Genomic DNA, 21,047 nt, shown 5'->3' with positions numbered 1-21,047 from the left:
TAATTGGGAACTGCAGGCCGGCCGGCCGCCGGAATTCCGCACTCTGCAAACCGTGCCGCCGTTCCCCAGGGTCATTTGTTCCTATTTGGGTCAGTCCTTTCAAGCAGCTACTGTGTGGCCGGCCTGGAGCCAGCTCTGTCTAGGGAACGGGTAGGACGTGCGGAGCAGGGGACGGGGCGACGGAAGGCTGGGCCCAGGGCTGTGACTGGACTGGTCACTAGGGAACTGAGAATCTTCACCAGGACCTGGGAGCAGAGCTCGGAGCTCAATTCCAGAAAGATTTATTGGCGCCCCCTATAGACCGGCCAGCGCTTGGTACCGGGTACACAGAGATGAATTACGCCACAGCTCTGCCGTCAGAAGCTTCCTGGCGGCCGGGGGAGAACCAGCCTCTTAGAGTGGAGTTACCGCGAGCTGAGTGCTGTAACAGGGACTCAGAACCGGGGTGAGGGCGGCTCCCTCCGGCAAGGGGAAGTCCGGGAGGGCTTCAGGGAGGAGGTGAGTTAGCGCTGGGCCTTGAAGAGAGAGATGGAGGAGGGAGCGGTCATTCCCCGTAGAGAAAAAAGTGGACCCATGGAAGGATGGGGGGGGGGGGGCAGAAGAGGCCAGGATTCTGAGGGGGTTGGAATGTCATAGGGGGGCGTTTGGAGTTTAGCCGGGCCTTTAGGACCCAGGGACTGACATGGAGTGTTTCTGTGTGTAGAGGCAAGCCAAATCAGGAAGATAGGCCTTGGTGGCTGAGGGGCCTGGCCACAGAATAGAGTACGCCAATTTGGGGACAGGACCAGGCCTGACCACAGACGCGGGGAGGGTTTGGACAATGGTATTAACCCTGAGGGAGCAGGGCAAAGGGGAGAGGCCCCCAGCCCTGGGAAGGGCCAGCTCTGGAAGCCCTTGCTCTGTCGCCTCCCCACCCTATCTGTTTGCCTGAGGCTGCAGCAAAAACAAAGAATGAAAACACTCAATTGGCAGGAGATAAGCCCAGATAAGAGGCTGCCTTCCTCCGGAGGAGGGAGGCAGTCAGCCGGGGAAGCGCCAGGAAGCTGGGAGAGGCCTTGAAGAAGTGCCAGCCTGACCCTGTGGCAGAACCTAGCCGCACCCTCGCTGCGGGGTCTCTGCCACTCCACGCTGTCCCGAGGCCGAAGACAGTCTGTCATAGAGGGTCCAGGCCCGCCCTGCCTCCAGGTCAGGACATCTTGACTTAGCTGTGGCCTGGCACATGTGACTTCTGCTCTGGGCCTCAGTTTCCTCATCTGTAAAACAGGCATAACGTCTCCCTCACAGGGATGAGGGGGATGCTGGGTCTCCTGGTCCCTGTGAGCGTCTGTGACGGTCAGCTTCCCTTCTCCCAGGGGTCACTACCAGGCCCCCCCCCCAATTTGTATCACTGAGAGCCCGGGGCCCCTGATGGTGGACAGGTTCTGAGTGGACCAGGTCCATCCCCGATTAGAGTCAACTGCCTGCGAGGGGCCCAGAGCAGCCTTGGCGGAAGATGCTGGGCGCTTGGGTCATTATCAGGCGACAGGAAGGGGGGGCAGGGAAGGCTTCCTGATGCACAGGCCTGAGCCTCTGTGAAGGGAGGACAAGAAGAGCCCACGAGGGAGAAAAGAAATGGGAGTGGGGGGGGCAGAAGCGATGGGTCAGGGACAGAGGGCATAAAGGCGGGAAAGCCTGGGGGAGGCCACTGGATGTCAGGTCATGGGGAAGATCTGCAAAGACCCAGGCAAGGAGGTCTCAGGGTTGAAACCCAGCAGCCCTCCGCTGAGGGCCTGACCTCAACCCCACAATGCCCACCAGCCCGCTTTATAGATGAGGAAACCAAAGCCCCAGGAGAGCGGCAGAGCCAGGCCCAGGGTCCTCTGCAGAACCGCCCCCCACCCCAAACCACACTGCACACAGGGTCCCTGAAATCCACTTTTATTCATGTAAAAAAAAATTCCCAAAGAATAGAGAAAGCATGTGACCCCCTACTTCCCAGAGCTCAAAGTCTCTGCCAGTGTTCCCCGGGGAAGTGAGGGAGACAGCTCCCACTCCGGGCCGCGGGTATCATGGGAGGGCGAAACCCTTACGGCCCACAGTGACCCAGCACCTTCCTTAGGACTGAAGGCAGGAAGGAGGGGCTGGAGACAAATGGGGCCCCAGGAGGGTGAAAGAAGGGAGTTAGTGTGGGGTGCTTGCCCCAGTTTAAAAAAATAAAATTTCTAAAGATAAAAAGTTAAAAAAAAAAAAAAAAAGCATTAGTGTCTTAGCTTCCTGCCCTCCCAGCACCCATGCGGCGGCCACCTCTTGCTCAGCCAGTTCAGAGCTTGGTGTTCTCCTCTTGGCTCTCCGAGTCAGCGCCAGACAGGTGCCCACCGCTCCCAGGTGCGTGCCCGTTGCTGGCACAGGCCACCAGATGCCCGTCCCCCAGCCCCTCCGGCGTCTCGCCCAGCAGGCTCCGGCGGATCTCCTGGGGCAGCCTCGCCCGCTGCTCCTGACACTCCTGGGCTAGCTGGGCCAGCAGCTGAGGGAGGAGGAGGGAATGACACAGACGAAGCCCGGCCACCTGGCGCTCTGCCCGCCCGCTGCCTGCCTCCCCCCAGGCCTCACCTTGGGCTCCTCTTCTACCAGCTGCTGGAGGGCCTGCTGCTGCCCGGCCACGAGGCGCTCATGCCGCTGCTTCTGGGCCTCCTCCAGCTGCAGGGGGGCGGGGGGAGGGGGAGGGCTGGGGTCGGGCCCGAGGGTCTCTAAGGGAGGGGCGGGGAGGGCCCTCGGGCTCTGGCTGCGCACGGAGGTCAGGCAGGGGCAGGCTCCCAGGACTGGGGGGTGGGGGGGGCAGGGGTCTGAGGTGACCCTTAGAGCAAAGGTTCCGGACCCAGAGACTCCAAAGCCAATGGGACACTGTTGTAGACGGGTAGCTCTGGATACATCAGGGCCAGAGAGGGCCCCGAGGAAAAGGCTCTAGAAGTCCCTCTAGGGCAACATAGCCACACACAGGCCAGGCACTGAGGAGACAAGTTTCTCATGACTGAAGGAAGAGAGGGGTGGGCTGGGGCCAGGGTGGCACCTGAGCCTCACTCACCCGACGGATGGAGTTGACAGACTCGGTGATGTGCCGACGGTTAATCTCTGTCAGTTCCCTGCAGGGAGAGAGGAAGGGGGGGGGGCTCGGTGCCCGGCCCCCAGCAGCCCCCTGCCCCCAGCAGCTGCCAGCCCTCCAGCGGCTCCCGGCCCCAGGGCCCTTACGCCTCCTTCTTATGTTTCTCCCTTGTCTTGGCCTCTGAAATACTGTTGTGGCGCTTCCTGTCCAGAATCTTCTGCAGTTCCTTCTTCTCCCTGGAAGAGCCAAGTGGGGGCGGAGAAAGGGTCAATGGCAGGTCCGGGGGCTCTCCTCTCCTCCGAGCACCAGGGAGTCCCCTGCCCCACCCCCCACAAGATCCTTTGCCTTCACCTCTCGTTCATCTCCTTCAGCCTCTTGAACTGAGTAGTGTGAGCATCCAGGACAATCTCCCTGAGCCGCTGCTGAGCCTGCGGACACAGGTGGCCAACAGGTGACCCAGGCTGATGCCAGCTCTGTCCGGGAGGCAGGCTGTCCCTTGCTGCCACACGCCCACCTCACCTGTCTCAGGTGCTCCAGCCTCCGCTCAGCCTCTGTATCCGCCTGGGCCTCCCTCAGCTCCAGCAGACTCTGCACCTGTCTCTTCTGGAACTCTTGATACCGCTTCACCTCCTCCTCTTCCTCCTTCTCGTTCTCCCCGCCTCTGTAGGAAGAACCCCTCTGGGTGATCCTCAAGTTGTCACCTGGACTTGGGCTGGGAGGGCAGTGGAGGACAGAGCAGATCCCAATAGGCAATGGCAGACACCAGCCCGGGGGCAAGGGGATGGGGGTTAGAGTCTGTGAGGCCAACAACCAGGCCCATTAGCTCTGTGCGAACGAATGCTGGGAGCCTGTCGCGGCAACAGTCTCTGGGAATACAGGCTGCTCGTGGGGGACTTCAACCGAGGCGCGGCTCCCTGGCAGAGGGTGGGGCCCACGTGGAAGGTTCCTCGATCTTCCTTGCACCAAACCTTGACTCCCCGGCGGTCAAGGGGCAGCCCCTGGCCATCCTGCCATGCCCAGCACCCCCCCCCTGGGGCCCCCAGTGAAAACCCCCACAGGCGCACACACCCCCGTAGTCACCCCAGGACACACCGCCCACGGGCGCGCAGGCAGGCGGGACACTCACAGGACGCCCGGCCGCTGGTGGCACCTGCTCTCCGCCCGGGCCTGGGCCAGGCCATCGAGCAGCCGGCGTGTGAGGGCCATGGCCTTCCGCTGGTGCTTCTTGTGCAGCTCCCGCATCTCTCGCTCCTGCCGGCTCCGGAGCTTCACCAGCGCCTTGTGGCCTCGGAGCTCGTCCAGCGGGACCGGGGCCACCTCTGAACAACAGAGCAAAGGTGGGCTGGGTGGGGGCGGGCGCAGGCCAGCCCACAGGAGCACCCCACTCCCCTCCAGGGCAGCCCCGCCCCGCACCTGAGAGGATACTGGCGATGAGGTCGTCCCGCTGCCCTGGAGAGAGGAGGCAGGGCTGTGAGGGGCGGGGAGGGGCACAGCAGAGCTACCCCCACGCCCCCCCCCATCCCCCAACCCGCTCCCCATCCCCCAACCCACCCTGGCCGCCCCTTACCTGGGCTGCTGAGGGAGGGGCTGGTAGGGGACGTGGCAGGGCCTGGGGGCCGGCGCGGGGAGGTGTCCAGTGGGCTGGGTGTGGGGTTTGGGGTCAGCTGGGACCCCAGCTGCTGAGGCTGAGTCTCCTGGCAGGTCTCTGGGCCGGCCTGAGCCTGACGGGGAGAAAGCAGAAGGCTCTTTCCAGAAATGCTATTCTAACCTCCCGGGGCTCCACAGTGCCCCCAGTTGGCCTCCCCTCAGCCCCTCTGGCCTGGGTTCCTCGTCTATCACATGGGGCTGTTGGAACAACTATGAGAGAAATAAGAGATCTCAAATTTCGAAACCCCTTTTCCACGTGGGGTGTGGAAAGGTAACGTGAGATCGTGTCTCTCGGACGCCAGGCCCCATTGCGTGTGCTCGGGAAATTTGCAGATTGTTCAGGAAAGCCTTGGCCCCACCCCAAATGTCCTCCCCTCTCCGAGTCCCCCTCCACCCTTGCCCATAGCTGCTCATCTTCCTCGCTGCTTGGCTCCTGATTAAATCAACGAAGGAAGTGACCACAGAGTGGGCACTAGCCTCTCCCGCTAACAGCTCCAAGCAGCCGCTCTCTCCGCCTGCCACAGGCCCCGTGGGACCGGGTCTGGACGCACGGGGAAGGCTCTGCTCCCGACCCCTCCCCACAGAAGCCACTGCCCGGCTTCTGGCTCCCAGGACACCAGGTTTTAAAAGCTTCTGTGGCTTCCAACTGCTTTGGTGAAGCAGCTGAACCCTGCACTTCAACTTTGACCCTGTTGCCATTGGAGGAATGCCAGCCCAGGTCTGTCCTGAAAGCCTCTCACAGACAAAAGGGGTAGTTCCCACATCCTTAACATGTGGACAGTAACCCTGGGCTGCTGAGCCCACTGAGTCAGAGAGACCAGAGCCCCACATCATGCCAGTGTCGGAGCAGAGCTGAGGGTTGGAGGTCCAGCTGGAGAGCCTCAGTGTTCCCATGTCTACACTGGGGTGGCAGGACCAAACTCAGGTGGTATGGGGGGGATTATATGAGTTGAGTGGGTGAAAAGAGCTCCCACCCGGCCAGGCAGAGATCTGGCACGCGGCACTCACTTGGCTTTATTATCTGGTCTGGATGAGAGAAGCCAGAAAGGGGAACCAGCCCTCCAAGCAGAGAGTGTGGGTAAATGCATCAGGTTGGCATCTGCAGTAAGGCAGTGAACAGCCCAACTCACGGAGCGGGGCCGGAGCACCAGCTGGGACTGGGACGGGACAGTGCAGGCAGAGGAGAGTGGAGAAGGCTGCGGGGTGCTTCACCAGGACCTGGCCCGGAGATCAGCCCTCACCGCACCCCCCCCACCCCCCCAGCAGCCCCCAGGGTCCAGGTCAGCCTGAGCCTGCTCCCCCGACCCGCCCCTGACCTGCCCTGGCTCACCTCGCTCTCCCCAATGAGGGCGGCCAACTGCTTGGCCCTCTGGTCCATCAGGCTAACGTGCTTGATGGGGTTGATCAGGGCCTCGGCATAGTCTGGGTGGGGGCAGAGGACAAGGGTTTCAGAGACACAAGCCCCAAGGCCACACCGTCCCCACTGTTCTGGTTCCGTGGAAGGACCACAGAACCCACCCTCAGGTCTGTTTAGCCCCCTAACAGCTGACCCGGTTGGCGCCCCTGTCCCCTACCCCGCCTGGCCTGCATCCCCCCCACCCCCACGCCCCCCCCAGCTCACCCTGGTGGTCGTCAGGGATGTAGTCGGAGGCTTCGGTGTAGATGAGCAGGGCTGGCAGGCAAAGCGGCTGGTTGGCCTCGTTCCGCAGACAGATGTAGTGGTACCCTGTGAGGATGGGACGGCAAGGTGGCTGGGCCCCACTAGCCCCCCCGCCCCCCACTGCCCCTGTGCTTCCCAGAGCCCAGATGGCCTCACCTGAGCGGATGGCCGAGACGGGCAGAATCCGATGCCCCACAAACTTGCCGCCCTCCTCAAAGGCCGCAATGCGCAGCGAAGCCAGTGTGGGCAGCACCACCTGAGGGCCCAGACCGGTGCTGAGCCTCGCAGCTGACCCACCCATGGCCGCAGTGTCCACTGAGTCACAGCGGACCACCGCCACTGAGGCCAGCGCTCCGAGCAGACCCTCCAACCAGCTGAGCCAATGACCGACCGTCCGTCAGCACTGCCGCTCAGCCAGTGGTGAGGAGAACGGGCAGAGCCCTCCAGGCACCACTCTTGACAGGACAGGTTCAGGCCTTGCCAGCTTAGGAACTGGACTGGGAGCCCTGGGTCTGGGGCGCAGAGGTCCAGTCCATTCGGGAGGCCAGGACGAGCCGGTGTGAGCTTGCGCCTGTGAGCACAGACGGGTCCTTCCTGCCTGGGAGATGGGGTGGGCTGCACCCACTCCTCACAGGGGCTGTGGGCCCTCCTGCTGTCTCACCTTGCTGTTCTCTTCTCGAAGCCTCCAGAGGGCAAGGAGCCCGAGCCCGACCCTGGCACAGGCAGGGCCTACAAGGGGCCTGGAGGTGACAGGCCCAGGCTTGAGGTCCCTCGGCACCCTGCCTCCGACCCCTGACCACTACCCGCGTGCCTGCTTGCTGCAGGGCAGGCACGGGCGCCAGGCTCACCTTGGGGAAGTCAAAGGGCTCCTCGTCCCACACGGGATTGAAGGAGTTCCCTTGGGAGGTCCGAGTGCGGTACTTGCGCCGCGTGTCCACGGGGAGGCCGAACATGTCCACCTCCACGTAGATGCCCACCTTCCTGTCGGAAAGGAACTGCCCCGAGATCACCTGGGGGAGGGGGGTGGCAGAACAGTGAGGCAATTGCCCAGAGTCCCACCCCCAGGACACCCCGCCAGAGCCGTCCCTGCTCCCTGGCTCCACCTTGACCCGCAAGGCATTGGCCACGATGCCGTCCACGATGACCTCAGTGAAGGGATCGAAGGACTTGTCTGGCCGCCGCATGAACTCGGGCTTGAGCAGGTAGCCACTGCGCCCGTTGTACTCGAACACGCCTGCGTTGAGTTGCATCGCCACATCTGGGGGGGTGACAGGGGGAGGCCGAGGACCAGCAAGGCCAATAGGGTGAGGAGGCAGGAAGGACAGTTCAATGTAGAGGGAGGATCAGGGGGCATTAGGGTCAGATCAAATGGGATCAAGGGTCCAGACTCAGGAAAGATCAGACATGGGGAAAGGTCTAGGGTCAGCCAAGGTCAGGAGGTGGGGTTTGCCCAGGCCTTGGTTTTCCTGTCCCGGTTCCACCTCAGCTGCTCTCATCCCGAGAGCTGGTCTGGAGGATCAGCGTCCCCCCACCCCCACCCCATCCCACGTCTGAGACTGCCAGGAGGAACATGTCAACACCTGAGGGGCCTGACGGTGGAATGGGCTACTTTGGGATTAGTCAGAGGTCCCTTCAGACAACACGGGCAGGGTCACCGAGCAGAAGTCAGTGAGGTTGGAGGCCAGGGAGTCGAGGCAGGCTAGTGCTCACCCAGGGTCTGGAAGTTGAGTGCAACAAGCTGGCAGCCGACGTTCCAGAAGAGCTGGGGCATGTAGTTGGACGAGTCCACGCGGGTGCCCTTGGGGTAGATGCGGCTGAGCTGCTGTTTATTGTATCTGAGGTTGGCGGTCAGGGGCCACGCCGTGTACTGGCCCCCGCCTCCTGGCCGGCACGCCAGGCCCATGCTCCGCTCCTGTGAACCCACTTCCCAGCCTTTGCTCTAGCTGCCCCTCTAGCCCCCTGCCTCTCGGCCCTGTCCCTGAGCAGTTTCCGAGGCTAGCCCCAAGCCCAGACCAGGGTGCTCGAGGGTCAGGACCCTGTGTGGGTGGCGGAAGTGGGGTCAGAACGTCTGGGCCGGCCTCTGAGCACCCCCATCCTGGTCGGCCAGCCCTGGCAGTGTGGAAGGATACTCCACAAACTCCATGGGGCTCTTGGTCAGTTGCTCCATGGCCTTGGTTTCCACGAAGGATGACATCTCGAAGCATTTGTTCCTTTCTGGGGGGGGGGGGGGAGTGGGGGCGGGGGTCAGGCCTGGAAAGGCTGGGCTGGCTCCTGTTCCCACCATCTCCTACCCCACTCACTTCGAGCAGCCTCAAATGACTTGAACTTGACGGGCTCGATGTAGTTGACGAGTGTTGACATTTCCTCGGTGGCATTGACCTCACTGCTGGCAGTGCCCTGTGGCCCCCAGACGAAGGGTCAGCAGTGCCATGCCCCCCAGCCATCAGTTGGAAGTTCCCTCACCTGCCCCCTGTCAGGAATGGGGTGCTGACCCTCTGCCCACCTCTGCAATCACACTGCCCAGGGGCTCTCAGCAAGGGCCCCAGCCCCTCCGGCCTGTCAGTCCTGGTTCCATCCCCTCTGGGGCCTTGCCCTGGACCCCACCTTCCTCCTTTGCCTCCTGCCTCCCTGATCCTCGGAAGCTGGAACTCCTCACCCAATCCCAGGGACTCAATGATTCCCAAGCAGATGAGCCATTATTTCTAACCCACCATGCTGCCATCTCCTCTCAGTGGCCCACCAAGAGCCCTGACCTCAACACCTGCAGTGCTGAACTTGGCCACCCCTGCCCACACCCTTCCTCACTCCAGGCCCCTCCCAAACCTGACCTCATGGATCCACCTTTTCCATCACCTCCACTCCTCAGAACCCAACACTCCCTTGTCTTACACTGCCCCTTCCTGTACTCTCCAGTCCTGCCACAGGGTCTTTGCACATGGTGTTCCTCTGGCTCAAGTCCAGTTGCCCAACCTCCCTGCCCAGTCAGTCTCCCCTACTTCCCCCCAATTCTACACCCTAACTCGCCCCACCCCAGCCCAGTCACGGGCATAATTTCATTTGCCTCCATAACTGTTTACCTCAGATCCCTTCTCCCCGCTCTATACACACGCCCCCTGTGGACTCCAGAACAACAGGCTAGCATCTGATCATGGCCAGACCCAGCACACAGTAGGTGCTCAGCAGACGCCTGGGTAATTAAGCCATTTTCCCTCTGCCTCTTCCTGCCTACAGGGCTGACCTCATCTGTGGTCGGCTTTTTAGGATCTGTCTGTTCTTCCTCTTCTTCATCTTCCTCCTCATCCTCACGGTCAGCAGGTCCAAGAGCATAAGGGCCCCGCTGTAGCCCGTCCTCGCCCAGAGACTTCCGAGGCTCCAGGTTGGGCTTCTCCAGGCCCACCTCTTCCCCATTGCTCAGGCCCGGGCAGCTGTCAGAGCTGAGGGACCCTGCAGAGGATGGGGCCACAGGGGGTCAGGACAAAACAGACACTCGGGAGCCAGGAGGGGTTGTAGAGGTGACTCAGTGGGGAAGTCGAGGGGTCACCTCAGGGCAGGGTGGCTCGGGAAGGGGGCAGAGGTCACGAGTTGGATGGTATTAAACCCAGTAGTAGTGCACAGGGGTCTCGGGTCAGGGTCCAAAGTTATACCCATCAGAGAGATAGGTAGGCTGGCTCAGAAGGGTGAGAAGCCAGGATCTGGGGTCCAGCTGCCTTGGCAGTGGGGGTAAAGGATGACACAGAGGGGTTCCAAGTCAGGGGTCCATCAGAGCCACACCCAATGAGGAGGCTTAGTGGGGTGAGCGGTCAGGGGTCGGGGACTTCAATAAGGTGAGAGGTCAAGGGTTAGCTAAAATTATAACCATTTGGGTAGAGAGGCTCAGTGGGGGTCACAGGACAAGGGTCAGAGGTCTGAGGGTCACAGCCACAGCATGAGGATGTAGCTCACTGAGGCCAGAGGTCAGAATTCAGTCATAATCCGGCTGTGAGGTGGGAAGCTGAGGTTGGGGTATCAGGAATTGGATGGAACCCAATCCAGTCGGGGTGTAGTTCAACGAGGTCAGTGCCTGGGGCCGGGGGTCAGAGGTCCCCTCCTCAGCTGAGAGGCTTGGTGAGGAGGGAGGGCAGGTTGGGAACAGAAGGAGGGTCGCCAGGGTGGTGGGGCTCAGTGAGGTGAGAGCTCAGGGTCAGGATCAGGGTCGAAGGCTGGGCCAGGGCCGTACCGAGCTGAGGTGAGGAGGGCTCAGTGGCAGCAGAGCCCTCGCTCAGGGCCGAGTTGCTCTGCTCCAGCGGCCGCTTGCGCACAGAGCTGTTGGGGACACCAGTGCTGGGCTGGTGTCGCTTCTTGTTCTTTACCAGGATGCGGCCCATCAGGTCCTGGGGGCTGGGCAGGGGGACGCCTGCGGCCAGCTGGTGGGCACAGGCAGGTCAGGGCCTGCCGGGGTGCCCTCACACCCCCCCACCCCGCCCTGCCACAGCTCCAAGCCCTCCTACCGGGTACTTGTCCAGCGGGTCGATGAGCAGCGCGTCCCCAAAGATGGACCGGCAGTACTCGGCCATCTTGGCCTGCTGCTTTGCCCTGTGGGGCCAAGGTCAAAGGTCAGAGGTGGGGAGGGGGGCTGTAAGGCTGATGTCCCCAGGGTAGATCAAAGGCCTGCAGGGTCAGAGGTCACAGGAACAGTCGGACAGTGCCATGGTGGGACAGCTGCCTCTGGGCCGATGGGGTGGGGTCCCCCGGGTCAGGGGCCCACTCACGAGTCCACGTGGTTCTCGAAGGAGAGGATGACGGGGTAGGGCGAGGTCTTGAAGGCGGTCTCCGCGATGGCCTCGAGCACATCCCGCAGCGGCACCTCCGTGGTCATGGTGAAACCGTGGGTGATGAAGGGCTCCTCCTCAGGCGGCCGCCCTTTCCACACGTCCAGCTCCACGCAGCGGCAGCCCCACAGCAGCGCCTGCCGGTACATCTCCACCGACGAGGTTCCGGCCAGCTGCCCCGCTGGGTACAGTGACCCTCAGACCTCAGACATCACCAGAGCCGCCCGGCCAGCCTGGCTCCTCGCCCTCCTCCCCAGGCCTGTGCTGAAACCAGCCACGCTGGAGACGCAGAGGCCCCTGTGGCAGCCCAGCCCGGCCCTGGCACGCTGTCTGGCCAGCCCTTGATCACTCCTTAATTCACTGTGGAACCAGCACCATCTCTCCTGCAATCCCCCAGGGCCGGGCCCTGGGCCCGCCACCCAGCCCTTGGCACGCGTCCAAGCTGGGCAGAGTCAGCATCCAGCGGCGCTGGCTGATGACTGGTTCCTCCTCCAGGGCTCACCCTCTCGTGGATAAACACCCGCTGCCCCCCGCCCCCCCAGCTACTGGCCTGAAGGGGGGAGTTGTCCCCAACACCCCCAGGGCCCCTCAACTCCCTCTCCTCCTTCCACCGCCTGCCGCTGCCCCGCACCGGCCTCCATCACCTCCTGCCTGGGGACGGCAGGCCCTTCCCTGCCTCCCATCCAATCTCTGCAGAGCACCTGGCTTGTCATTCTTCCCAAAACATATCAGGTCTCATCACGTCCCCTGATTAACACCCTCCAGAAAGCCTTTCCTGCCCACTTAGGATAAATCCAAATTTCTTCCACGCGCTGGTCTGGCCCTGCCTCCTTTTCTCACCCCCTCTCACCTCTACCTGCCCCAACACCCGCCCTGCCTCTGGCCTCCTTCCCGCTGAGGAGCACCAAGGAGTGTCCTGCTCCCGGCCTTCAGGGCTCCTTCCAGACCATCCAGGAAAGGCGCCCGTGCAGAGAAGCCCCGCTCCTCCCCAGGGTAGGCTGCCTGTTCCTCGCGTGCATCCCTAGCACTGGCCACCCCAAAAGGAGGGAGGCTATGGAAGGGGCAAAGGGCAGAGGGCACGGAGGCCAGCACCCCAGCTGCCCAAGGGGGGCTCGCTCACCTGTGAGATAGGTGTTGTGTGAGGAGTTGATGAAGTAGGCGCTGAGCGGCTGGGTCATGTCTGCGCTCAGATCCAGGGCCTCCAGGGGCAGGATGCCATTCTCCTCACCTCCCAGGTAGCGGCTGAAGCCCTCCATGGACATCTGGTCTGGGGGATGGGTGGGGTCAGCAAGCTCAGCTGGGGCTCCTCCTGCTGCCACCCCCCCGCCCCGCCTCTGACGGGATCCCCACTGGCTCACCTCGCTCCAGGAACTGCTGGTTGGGCTCATACTTCTCAATGAGCAGCCGGGCCTGGGAGGGGCGCAAGGGTGGGTACAGCACTTCGTTGAGCCTCGGGTCCCGTTGCTTCTGGTTGATGAAGTCCATGAGCTGCTCCAGCGTCAGGTATGGCTTGCCCTTGGCGCCTCTAGACCAGGTAGGAAGCTGGGTCAGGCTGGAGCCTCACCAGCCCCTGCTCCACGCCCTCACCCTGAGAGCAGGAGTCAGCAGGTGGGTGCCTGGCTCTAGCACCTGCTGGCTGGGACTTGGGCAAATGGCTGCCCACTCTGGGCCTCAGTTTTCCCATCCACTTTCCTAACCACGAGGTGCTGGCATTGGCATTAGCAAGGGCTTTGGAAGCCACCAAGGGTTTGGCTTGCTAGGCCTGCTTTCGGACCCTGGACCCAAACTCAGCTCCAGTGGTCACTCGGCTCTATGAGCTCAGGCAAGTCCCATAGCACATCCAGCCGCTCGCCCCCCCCACCCTGGCGTAGGCTGATACAAGTAACCCCAGCAAAGGGTCAGTACAGAGCAGTTCACAGCATGGCCCCAGCCCCCCGGGACCCCCGAAAGCTCTGTTTCCCCTCACTGTGCTGGAAGGGAATGCCAGCAGAGGCCACACACAGAGCACTGGGGGCTAGGAGGTGGGCCCAGCCCTGCTCACATCTCCAGCAGGATCTTGTCAATGTCCGGCCGCAGACACAACTTATTCAGGAACCGCTCAAAGATTTCCAAGGAAAACTCGTCAGGCCGGATGGACTCACTCTGGGGGGGGCGGAGGGGAGGGCAGAAGCGTGGCGTGAGAACCCAGGGGCAGTTAGCCCCAAAAGACTAGGCCCCCACCGTGACACCCTCCCTATGTTGCCCCTGCCTCCTCACCCGGTTGAAATTGAGGCCACAGGATTCCAGTGCAGTCTCTACTCGCTTTTTATCTGCTGAAAACATCTTGAGGATACTGAGCAGGTGAGAGGGGTCAGAGTCATGGGGGCGAAGGTCACCCAGGTGGGGGCAGGAGAGAAGGTGCTTAGGGAAAGGGTACTCACTTCTTCACCGGGATCCGTCCATCCTGGTTCACCTGCAGCTTCAGCTTTGTGTATCTGGGGAGGCAGGCCAAAGGGTCACACGCTGGGCATGGCCACCCCAGCCCCCGACAGCCCGCAGGTAGGCCCGGGACTCACGCTTTTCGCAGGAAGGTGTTCCGGGAGGCGTTCTGAGCCAGGATGTTCATGGCCAGCTTGAACAGCTCCTCGGTCCAGACCTGAGGGGTCGGGAGACGGGGTGAGGCTGGGAGGTGGTAAACGGGGAACAGAGGAGTTGGCCCAGCCCCAGACCACACTCAGAATCAGGTATGATCCACAGGAAGTGCTTAAATACTGCTTTGTCAGAGGACGATTAGAAAGAGGAGCAGAGAACAGCCTAGTGCGCGGCAGACGCTAAGTGATGGCTGGCGCGGCAAGTGAGGTGGTGGCTCCCCAGGGCCGACCCTTAGGCCCCAGCCCACCTTGGCTGTGTCATCCTGCACGGCCATGAAGTTCAAGAATGTCGTATTCACCGGGTCTGGCCCAGCCACCACCGTCATTAACTTCTCCTCCAGCCGGGCGTCGGGGCCCCCGAAGCCCAGCACCTCCCGGATCTTGGGGTCCTGAGGGGTTGAAAGCCAGGGGTAAAGAGGCCTGTCCCCGTCCCCCAAGGCCTTACTCCCATTCTTAGTTCGGGACCCTACCACTCACCTTGGGCAGGCGGGCATAACGCCCCGTCCGTGTGTCCCGGATGGAACTGATGTCCAGTGTGTCCACCTCCTGGGGAAACCAGATGCCAGGGTAGGTCGGAGAGGCTATGGGGCAAGAACCAGGGGCCCCCAAGATCTCCACCCAGGCCAGGCAGTGGCCACCCCCTGCTGTAGCCCCAGCCTCAGCCCCCGCCCTTAGCACTTCCTGTCCAGGGAGCCGTGGGAGCCATCAGCCAGCAGCTGGGCCTCAGCCTCGGGGCGGGTGGGAGGGGTTCGAGGGTCTGGGCCAGGGGCCCTGGACCTGAGCAAGCTGTACCACTGCCCGCCCTCACCATGTTGGGTCCGGTCCAGTACAGAAAGAAGCCATTGGAGTCCACACGCAGGGTTACCAGGTTCCGACTGGAGGCCTCCTGGGGACAGAACGGGACGGCAGGGGGTTAGAGAGCGAGGGCCGTGGGCCAGGCTTGGGCTCTGGGCTCCCTCAGGCCATCCACCCCAGTGCTCCTGGTGAGCGAAGATGAAGCCTCATCTAGCCCACAGGTCGTTCGGGGTTCCCCTACGGTCCTCAGGATGAGGCTCACACAATTGCCCCTGGCATGACACTTGGGGTCCCAATGCCCCTCCTGGCTTCGCCTGTATCTGACCCTAAGGCTCAGTCACAGGGACCACTATCTTTCCCCTCCACCGGCTTTTGCATTGTTGTTCCTTTGCTAGGATAGCCTTTCTTTCCTTCCTTCTCGACCCATGAAATCTGACCCACCTCCTTGGGGAGGCCTCCCCAGAGTTGGAGCACCCTGAAACCCCCTTGAGAATATTTACAGCATGAAAGCAGAGGGTTCGGAAGTCTGACTTCTACAGCTCGTGTGTCCCTCAGGGCCCCATGACAACCAGTCAGCCCTGACATCGGCCTCAAAGCCCATGACCCCCCCCCACCCCGCACTGCACCCAATGGGAGCCTCAGCCTTGCGGCTCACCCCACCTAACAGAATAGAGACTGAATCCCACCAGAAGGGGACTCACCCTGCCCTTGGGACTGGACAGTTAATTCTGTCTTCCCTCAAACAGCCCTGCAGCTGGCAGGAGGGCAGGGAAGGGTATGCCAGCCCTATTTTCTGAGGAGGATCTGGTTGCTGGCACACTCCCAGGGCCACCCCTGTGTGACTCAGGACCAGCAGCCGAAGGCCGGGGGGAGGGGGGTGGTCATCAGGGCCAGTGGCCCTCTAGGAGCTCACTCAGTCCTCCTAACAATCTTATGAAGTATGTGCTATTGTTCTTCCCATTTAACAGATGAGGAGCCTGAGGCACAGGGAGGCTGTGTGGCTTGCTTAAGGTCAAGAGGAGGCCCTAGAATTTGCTCGCAAGCAGTACGGCTCCAGAGTCCAGAGGCCCAGGAAGGAAGGAAACAGGACCCCTGCTAGGCTCCCAGCTCCTGGCCTTAGCTGTAACTCCACTGTGGGGACTGGGATTAGTCTCCACTTTCCAGACTCAGTTTCCTTTTCTGGAGAATTGGGGACTGCACCAGCCCCGCCCATCTTTTTTCATAAAGGCCAGGAGGCCTTGGACCTTTGGGGGTGACTGGGCCTCCCCACCTCACTGTGCTGACACCCATCCTCAGCCCCTCCCTGGGATTCCCAACCCTGCCCTGTGGCTCAGGTCCCCCAGTAGTGTGAGGAGAGGGGAGTTCTGTGGGTACGGACCCCAGGGCCTTCCCCTGCCCCTCCCCCAGTGTCTTGCCTTCAAAAACAGCCCAGGCCCCCCCCCCCCTTAGCCCTAAGTCCCAGTCAGCAACCCCCACCCCACCCCCAGGGCCCTCTCCCAGTTCCCACTTCCTTATTTGGGTTTATCACACTGGAAGGAAAAGGAGAAACTTTTCCCTGCACGCAGGACTGGGGGGGAGGGGTCTCCCCGGTCCCTGGAGCTCCCAGGCACCCCTCTAAGGCACACCTGCTACCTCAGGCCACGCCCCCAGCCCCTCCCCCCAGCTCCCACGCCTACCCGCCCCACCCAGCCGGAAAGGAACCCAGAGTCTTCCAGGCCTCCGGCCTGACTGGGAAAAAGCTGCGGGGAGGCTCAGGCAGGCCGGGTGGAGGCCCTGGGGAAGGAGGGGCCCAGGGGGCAGAGGAGGGGGCGGTCTGAAAACGGGGGTGGGGCGCAGGACCGGTCGGCGAGCCGCAGGTGGGGGCCGGGGCATCTGGGAAGCAGCAGGGGCAGGGCAGGTAGAAAGGGGGGGGGCCGAGGATTTATTGGGGTTCAAAGTCCCTGATGCTAAGAAGTGGAGAGCAAAGTTCCTCAGGGCTGGAGGAACTTGGGGGGGCAAAGACTCCACTAGGGGGTGACTTGGTGCTCCCTCCTGAGCAGAGAGCTGGGATGGGCTCCTGAAGCAGGGCAAAGGGGTGCAGCAAGAATAGGGTGAAAAAGTGATGAATGGAGAACAATGTTCAGGCTAGGGCACTAGGAAGAATGGGGGTGCGCTGAGCCCGATTGGGAGCCAGGGTCCTCCAGCCAGATCCAGTGTCAGGCAATGGTCTGAGGACCAGGCCAGGGTTGGGGGAACCAGAATTAGACCGGCAGGCAGGGAGGGGTGGAGAGGGCGAGTGAAAAGACGTGGGGGGGGGGGAACGGGATTCATTGGGGTTCGAAGTCTCCGGGCCAAAGAGTGGAAAGCCAAATTTTACACAGCTGAATGGACTGGGGTTGGGGGTGGGGGACAAAGTCTTCATTACGGGCACGACTGGGGACTCAAGTTTCCGGAGCACAGCCAGAGTGGCTTCGGGGTGGGGGGGCGCCGTGGCCAGGCCAGGCTCGGGTCGGGGTCCCCGGCGTCTGACTGAGCTTGAACGAGGGAGTCCCAGGAACTGGGTGGAACGGAGGGCCCCCCGCGCTTACCTCGTCCCATTTGATGAACTTACTCCCGCGCCTCAGGGTCTCTACCACGGTGGGCGGCTCCAGCTGCAGCGCGTGGACGCCGGGCCTGGCGCCCGCCATGGCCCGGCCAGGGACGAGTCGGGGACCCTCGGAGCCCCGACGAGGACCGACGGCGCCGCTGCTCCCTCCGCGCGCTCCCGCGCGGCCCGCTCCGGCCCCGCGGCGTCAGCGCCCGCCCGCCAGTCTGTCCCGGACAGACCAGAGAATCGGCGGGGCCCGGGCGGGGCGGGGCGGGGGCGGGGCCGCAGCGGCACCGCCCCCTCCCACCCGCGTCGGGCCCGCCCGCCCCGTGTCGGCGGCTCCCCCTGGCGGCCGGGGCGGCGACTGCAGCCCGAGGGGGGATGGGGCAGGGGTATAACCTGGACCCCGGCGCTTCGCTGGGGGTGCTCATCCGGACTTGCCTGGGTTGGAGGACAGAGCTTGGGGCCAGGGTGGTTGTTAGGGTGCAGCCAGAGGGACTGGGTGTAGAGGGCGCTGCTGAAGACTGGGAGGGGGGTCAGCCGGCTTAGGTTTCGGAGGGGCGGGGGCGAGGGCCAGGCTAGGGCCGGGGGAGCGGAGCCTTGCCCCCACCACCCTCCAGCAATACTGAGCTGAGTGCAGGAAAAGCCACTCCCACCTCCCCCCCCCCCCCCGCCCTCACTTTGCCTCACCCCCTCCTGCAGCAGCTCGGTTCCCCCCCCCATCCCTGGGAGCACTTAGACCGCTAATGGGCCTCCTGCCGGCAGGCGCCCCTCCCCCGTCCCTAGACCGGGGAGGCCGGGCGCCTGCTGCCTCCTTTAAGGACCTAAGCATCCTGACCTTCCAGAGTGAGCCCTAGAACAGCCCCCTTCTTGTTCTGTAGACCCCCATGACTGAACCTGGACCCTGTCCCTGTGGGGCTTCCTACTGAACGCTGTGACGGAGACAACTGCTCTGCTCGTTTGCCCAGAGGGTTCAGAAGCCTCGCGGGTGTCCACGGACAAGGGGGGTTGAGGAGGGGCTCTGCGGTGCCTGGCCTACAGCAGGTGCCCTGAAATCGGCGCTCCAGGGATGGGAGGGGGGGAAGGCGCATGGGCACTGGGATAGGTGGGGGCTGCAGCCCCTCCCGCAGGGCTTGGCTGGGGGGGAGGGCTCCTGCCTGGGGGCCCCTGTGGGAGCCCCCCCAATACAGAGGCAGTAGCAGCAGTAGGTTTAAAGTAGAACTCATCCAGAGGGGCCAGCCAAGTCACCTAGAAACCCAGAAAGAGACTAGAGCTGGTTCTGGGGGAGGAGGGGTCAGCCAAGGAGGAGCGGGCCCTGCAGGCCCCTTCGCCTCAGGCTCTCAGACCCCTAAGGGGAGGCCCTGCCTGGCTCTGGCCATCCTCAAAATCCCCACCTTGTGGGACACCAACTCTAACCTAAGGAATCTCCTTGCCTTTGGCAGCGACCCTGTGGGGTGGGATTACTATTTACACTTGAGGCCCAGAGAGGGGAAGGGACTTGCCCAAGGTCACGCAACTTTGTAGGAGGATTTTAACCCTCTGACTTGAAGGCTGGCTCATCCTGCCTCCACTCCTTGCCCTTGAGGAGACAGAGAAAGGGGGGCAGGACGTGTGATTCCCTCATCCTCTCTCAGAAGAAGAGCAGAGCCATACCCTTCAGAGATTCAGAGATCACCAGATCTCACTGGGCAGAGCCATGCAGGGTGGAGAGTGGCGGCCTCTGCTCCCCCAGGCATGGGTTCAAGTCTACAGCAGAACCCAGCCCCTCTGTGCCTCAGTCACCTTGTCCAGAAGCTGGAGATTGCGGGGGCATGAAAGAAACAAATGGGTACAAGATGACCCCTAGCTGCAGGCAGCTGGACATATGACGAGTGGGTAGCAGACGGGGGCATCAGGGAGGAAGAGGAAAGGGCACAGATCCGCTCTGGGGCAGGGAGCCTGCCAGCCAGTGCCGGGGTTAGCAGGCCAGAGCCAGGGTTCTAGGCCTTGGACAGGGATACTTGAGATATGCTGGGCAGCAGCTCCTTGGCAAACAGGATGGGAGCCTGTTTCCTGAGCCTGAGCCTCTCCCCGCCCCCCACCCCCCACCCCATGTCTTCTGAGGCCAGGGTAGCCCCTATTAAAGGGCTCCTTCCTCCTTGGACACTTTCTTCCAGGCTTGGTAATGGTAATAGGGTTTCTCGGCAAGCAGTAATGGTGGAAGGAAGGCAGCCTTTCCGCCTCTACCCTCGATTAAGGGAGCGGTCTTGGCCCACGGGACCCTCCCTCTCCAGGGCCTCTGCTTCAAAGAGGTGCTAAAAGCAGCCTTAGCTGCACTCTGGTGGAGAGGGGGCTGGGACCTCAGGGGGGGTGGGGCTGGGGAGGCCACAGTCTGAGGCCTGCAAGATGAGGCACGGTGGCGGCCGCATACTCCAGTCCCAGGAGGGTTTAGGCAGGAGAGCAAGGGCGGGGATGTAGGCCCTCAGCACCGAGCTCTCGGCCCCCAGCCACCGGAGCTTGGAAGAATCAGCCCCCCGAAAGAGGCTCAGAGCAGGTAAGCGACTTGCCCATGGCCTCCCAACGTGCTGGGCAGAGCGAGGATTTGAACGCAGTTCTTCCACTCCGAGGGTCTGTGCGGGGCAGCCCGGCCTCCCACAAGGCTGCAGGCCAGCATGACCACCTGCACTAACTGTTCTCAGGGTGGGTGGCCATGGCAAGGGACTGAACGAGCAGAAGCAGTGGGGATGGAAAGTGGGAGTGTCAGGAAGAAGATCCCCAGCTCCTCCCCACCCCGCCCGGATTGCCCCCGGGGGTACCCCAAAATTTGGACACGACAGGAGGCCTTCACGCTAGCCCTCAGGGCAGGAGGGATAGGAAAGCCGTCACTAGGGCTCACAGCATCGAGGAGGCAGAGCTGGGGCTGGGACCTAGATCTTTATGGCCTATAGGCTCCACTCCCACAGCAAGTTATGGTATACCTATCTCCCCTTTTAACTATGAGCACCCCTAAGGCCTGAATCAACGCTGTGGTTCAGAGAGCAGACCTGCCCTGGTGGGGTGAGGTGGGGTGAGACGGGGTGTGGTAGGGAATTTGGACTCGGGTAAACTGCTCTTCCCACAGGCCAGGCTGGGAGCCAGGGGCCAGGCCAGGGATGGGGCTCCTGGTGGAAAGAATGGGTGCTGCCTAATCTGCAAGAGCAAGGGTCAGCCCTCCACCAGCTCCCCAGGCTGGCTGACAGGAGGATAAGACCAGGAGAAGGGTGGGGAGGGAGGAGGCATGAGATGCGCCCTGAGAGCCTGCCCCCAACCCAGGCCCCTCAGGGAGAACCCACCTTGCTGGTCCTGCAACACATACCATTCCCAGCCTCTGCATTCATTGTCTCTTTTTCCCAGCTACAGGGTAAGCTCAAAGTGCTGGGTTTGAGTTTGGCTGCAGCACCCGCTGTGTGACCTTGGGCTGGTCTCAGCCTCTCTCTGAACCGTGCCTGCTGCAGTGGGTTTCTCTGACATCCAGAGAGAAGGTGTCTGTGAGAGACTGGGGCAGAACGGCTTGCTGCCCCTCAGATGCTGAGACTCAGCCTGGGACTGCGGAGGGCGAGCCTGCCGTCCGTGGAAGCATCTCTGAGGGGCTAGACGCCCTTGTTGGGTGCTTCCTAGGGGCGGATGGGGGGGTGGTGAGTGGAGACTTTGTGTCAGGAGGCCTGGGTTCACAAGCTGACCTCTGTGGTACTGTCATTGACCCTTCCACGTATTTTCTTACTGAATCTTGGCCATGAGCGTCCGAGGAAATGCTAGGCACAAAAAAAGCCATTCATGCTTTCATTCAGTCACGTGTTCAGCCAACGGTTACAAGTCTGACACCGGTACTGGGAGTTCAGCAAGA

At 62.4% G+C, this 21,047-nt stretch overlaps 1 protein-coding gene across 3 annotated transcripts; it reads right to left on the bottom strand.

The window, feature by feature from the left end:
* Positions 1–291: 291 nt before the first annotated feature.
* Positions 292–17,407, bottom strand: PLCB3 (phospholipase C beta 3). Of its 3 annotated transcripts, XR_003517613.2 has the most exons (33): positions 17,187–17,407; positions 14,633–14,710; positions 14,302–14,370; positions 14,073–14,213; positions 13,750–13,829; positions 13,615–13,668; positions 13,451–13,526; positions 13,236–13,336; positions 12,553–12,719; positions 12,315–12,461; positions 11,135–11,375; positions 10,874–10,958; positions 10,603–10,789; positions 9,625–9,830; positions 8,687–8,783; positions 8,516–8,600; positions 8,097–8,221; positions 7,490–7,644; positions 7,235–7,396; positions 6,543–6,642; positions 6,348–6,452; positions 6,057–6,148; positions 4,647–4,800; positions 4,493–4,528; positions 4,206–4,398; positions 3,599–3,740; positions 3,431–3,507; positions 3,226–3,315; positions 3,062–3,119; positions 2,590–2,676; positions 2,284–2,503; positions 1,100–1,253; positions 292–515 (listed from the first exon to the last, which is right to left on the bottom strand). XR_003517613.2 is itself a non-coding variant. In XM_027581117.2 (32 exons), the coding sequence occupies exons 1-31, from the start codon at positions 17,283–17,285 to the stop codon at positions 2,300–2,302; spliced, it is 3,693 nt and encodes a 1,230-aa protein (XP_027436918.1). In that variant the 5' UTR covers positions 17,286–17,407; the 3' UTR covers positions 601–1,253; positions 2,284–2,299. The 3 variants fall into 3 exon arrangements, 2 of the variants coding, with proteins under 2 accessions (XP_027436918.1, XP_027436917.1); XM_027581117.2 differs by lacking the exon at positions 292–515 and having other exon boundaries at positions 601–1,253; XM_027581116.2 differs by lacking the exons at positions 292–515; positions 1,100–1,253 and having other exon boundaries at positions 1,902–2,503.
* Between the last annotated feature and the right edge of the window lie 3,640 nt (positions 17,408–21,047).

Source organism: Zalophus californianus, chromosome 11, assembly GCF_009762305.2.
Source record: "Zalophus californianus isolate mZalCal1 chromosome 11, mZalCal1.pri.v2, whole genome shotgun sequence".
Taxonomy (NCBI): Eukaryota; Metazoa; Chordata; class Mammalia; order Carnivora; family Otariidae; genus Zalophus; species Zalophus californianus.
This window is presented reverse-complemented; position numbering and strand designations above follow the sequence as displayed.

Excerpts from the sequence above, each read along its gene's own strand:
- PLCB3 (XM_027581117.2), bottom strand. The coding sequence starts at position 17,285 with ATGGCGGGCGCCAGGCCCGGCGTCCACGCGCTGCAGCTGGAGCCGCCC. Across the intron at positions 7,397-7,489 it reads CCAATGCCTTGCGGGTCAAG|GTGATCTCGGGGCAGTTCCT; the intron begins GTGGAGCCAGGG and ends CCCCTCCCCCAG. Across the intron at positions 4,399-4,492 it reads CATCGCCAGTATCCTCTCAG|AGGTGGCCCCGGTCCCGCTG; the intron begins GTGCGGGGCGGG and ends TCTGTTGTTCAG.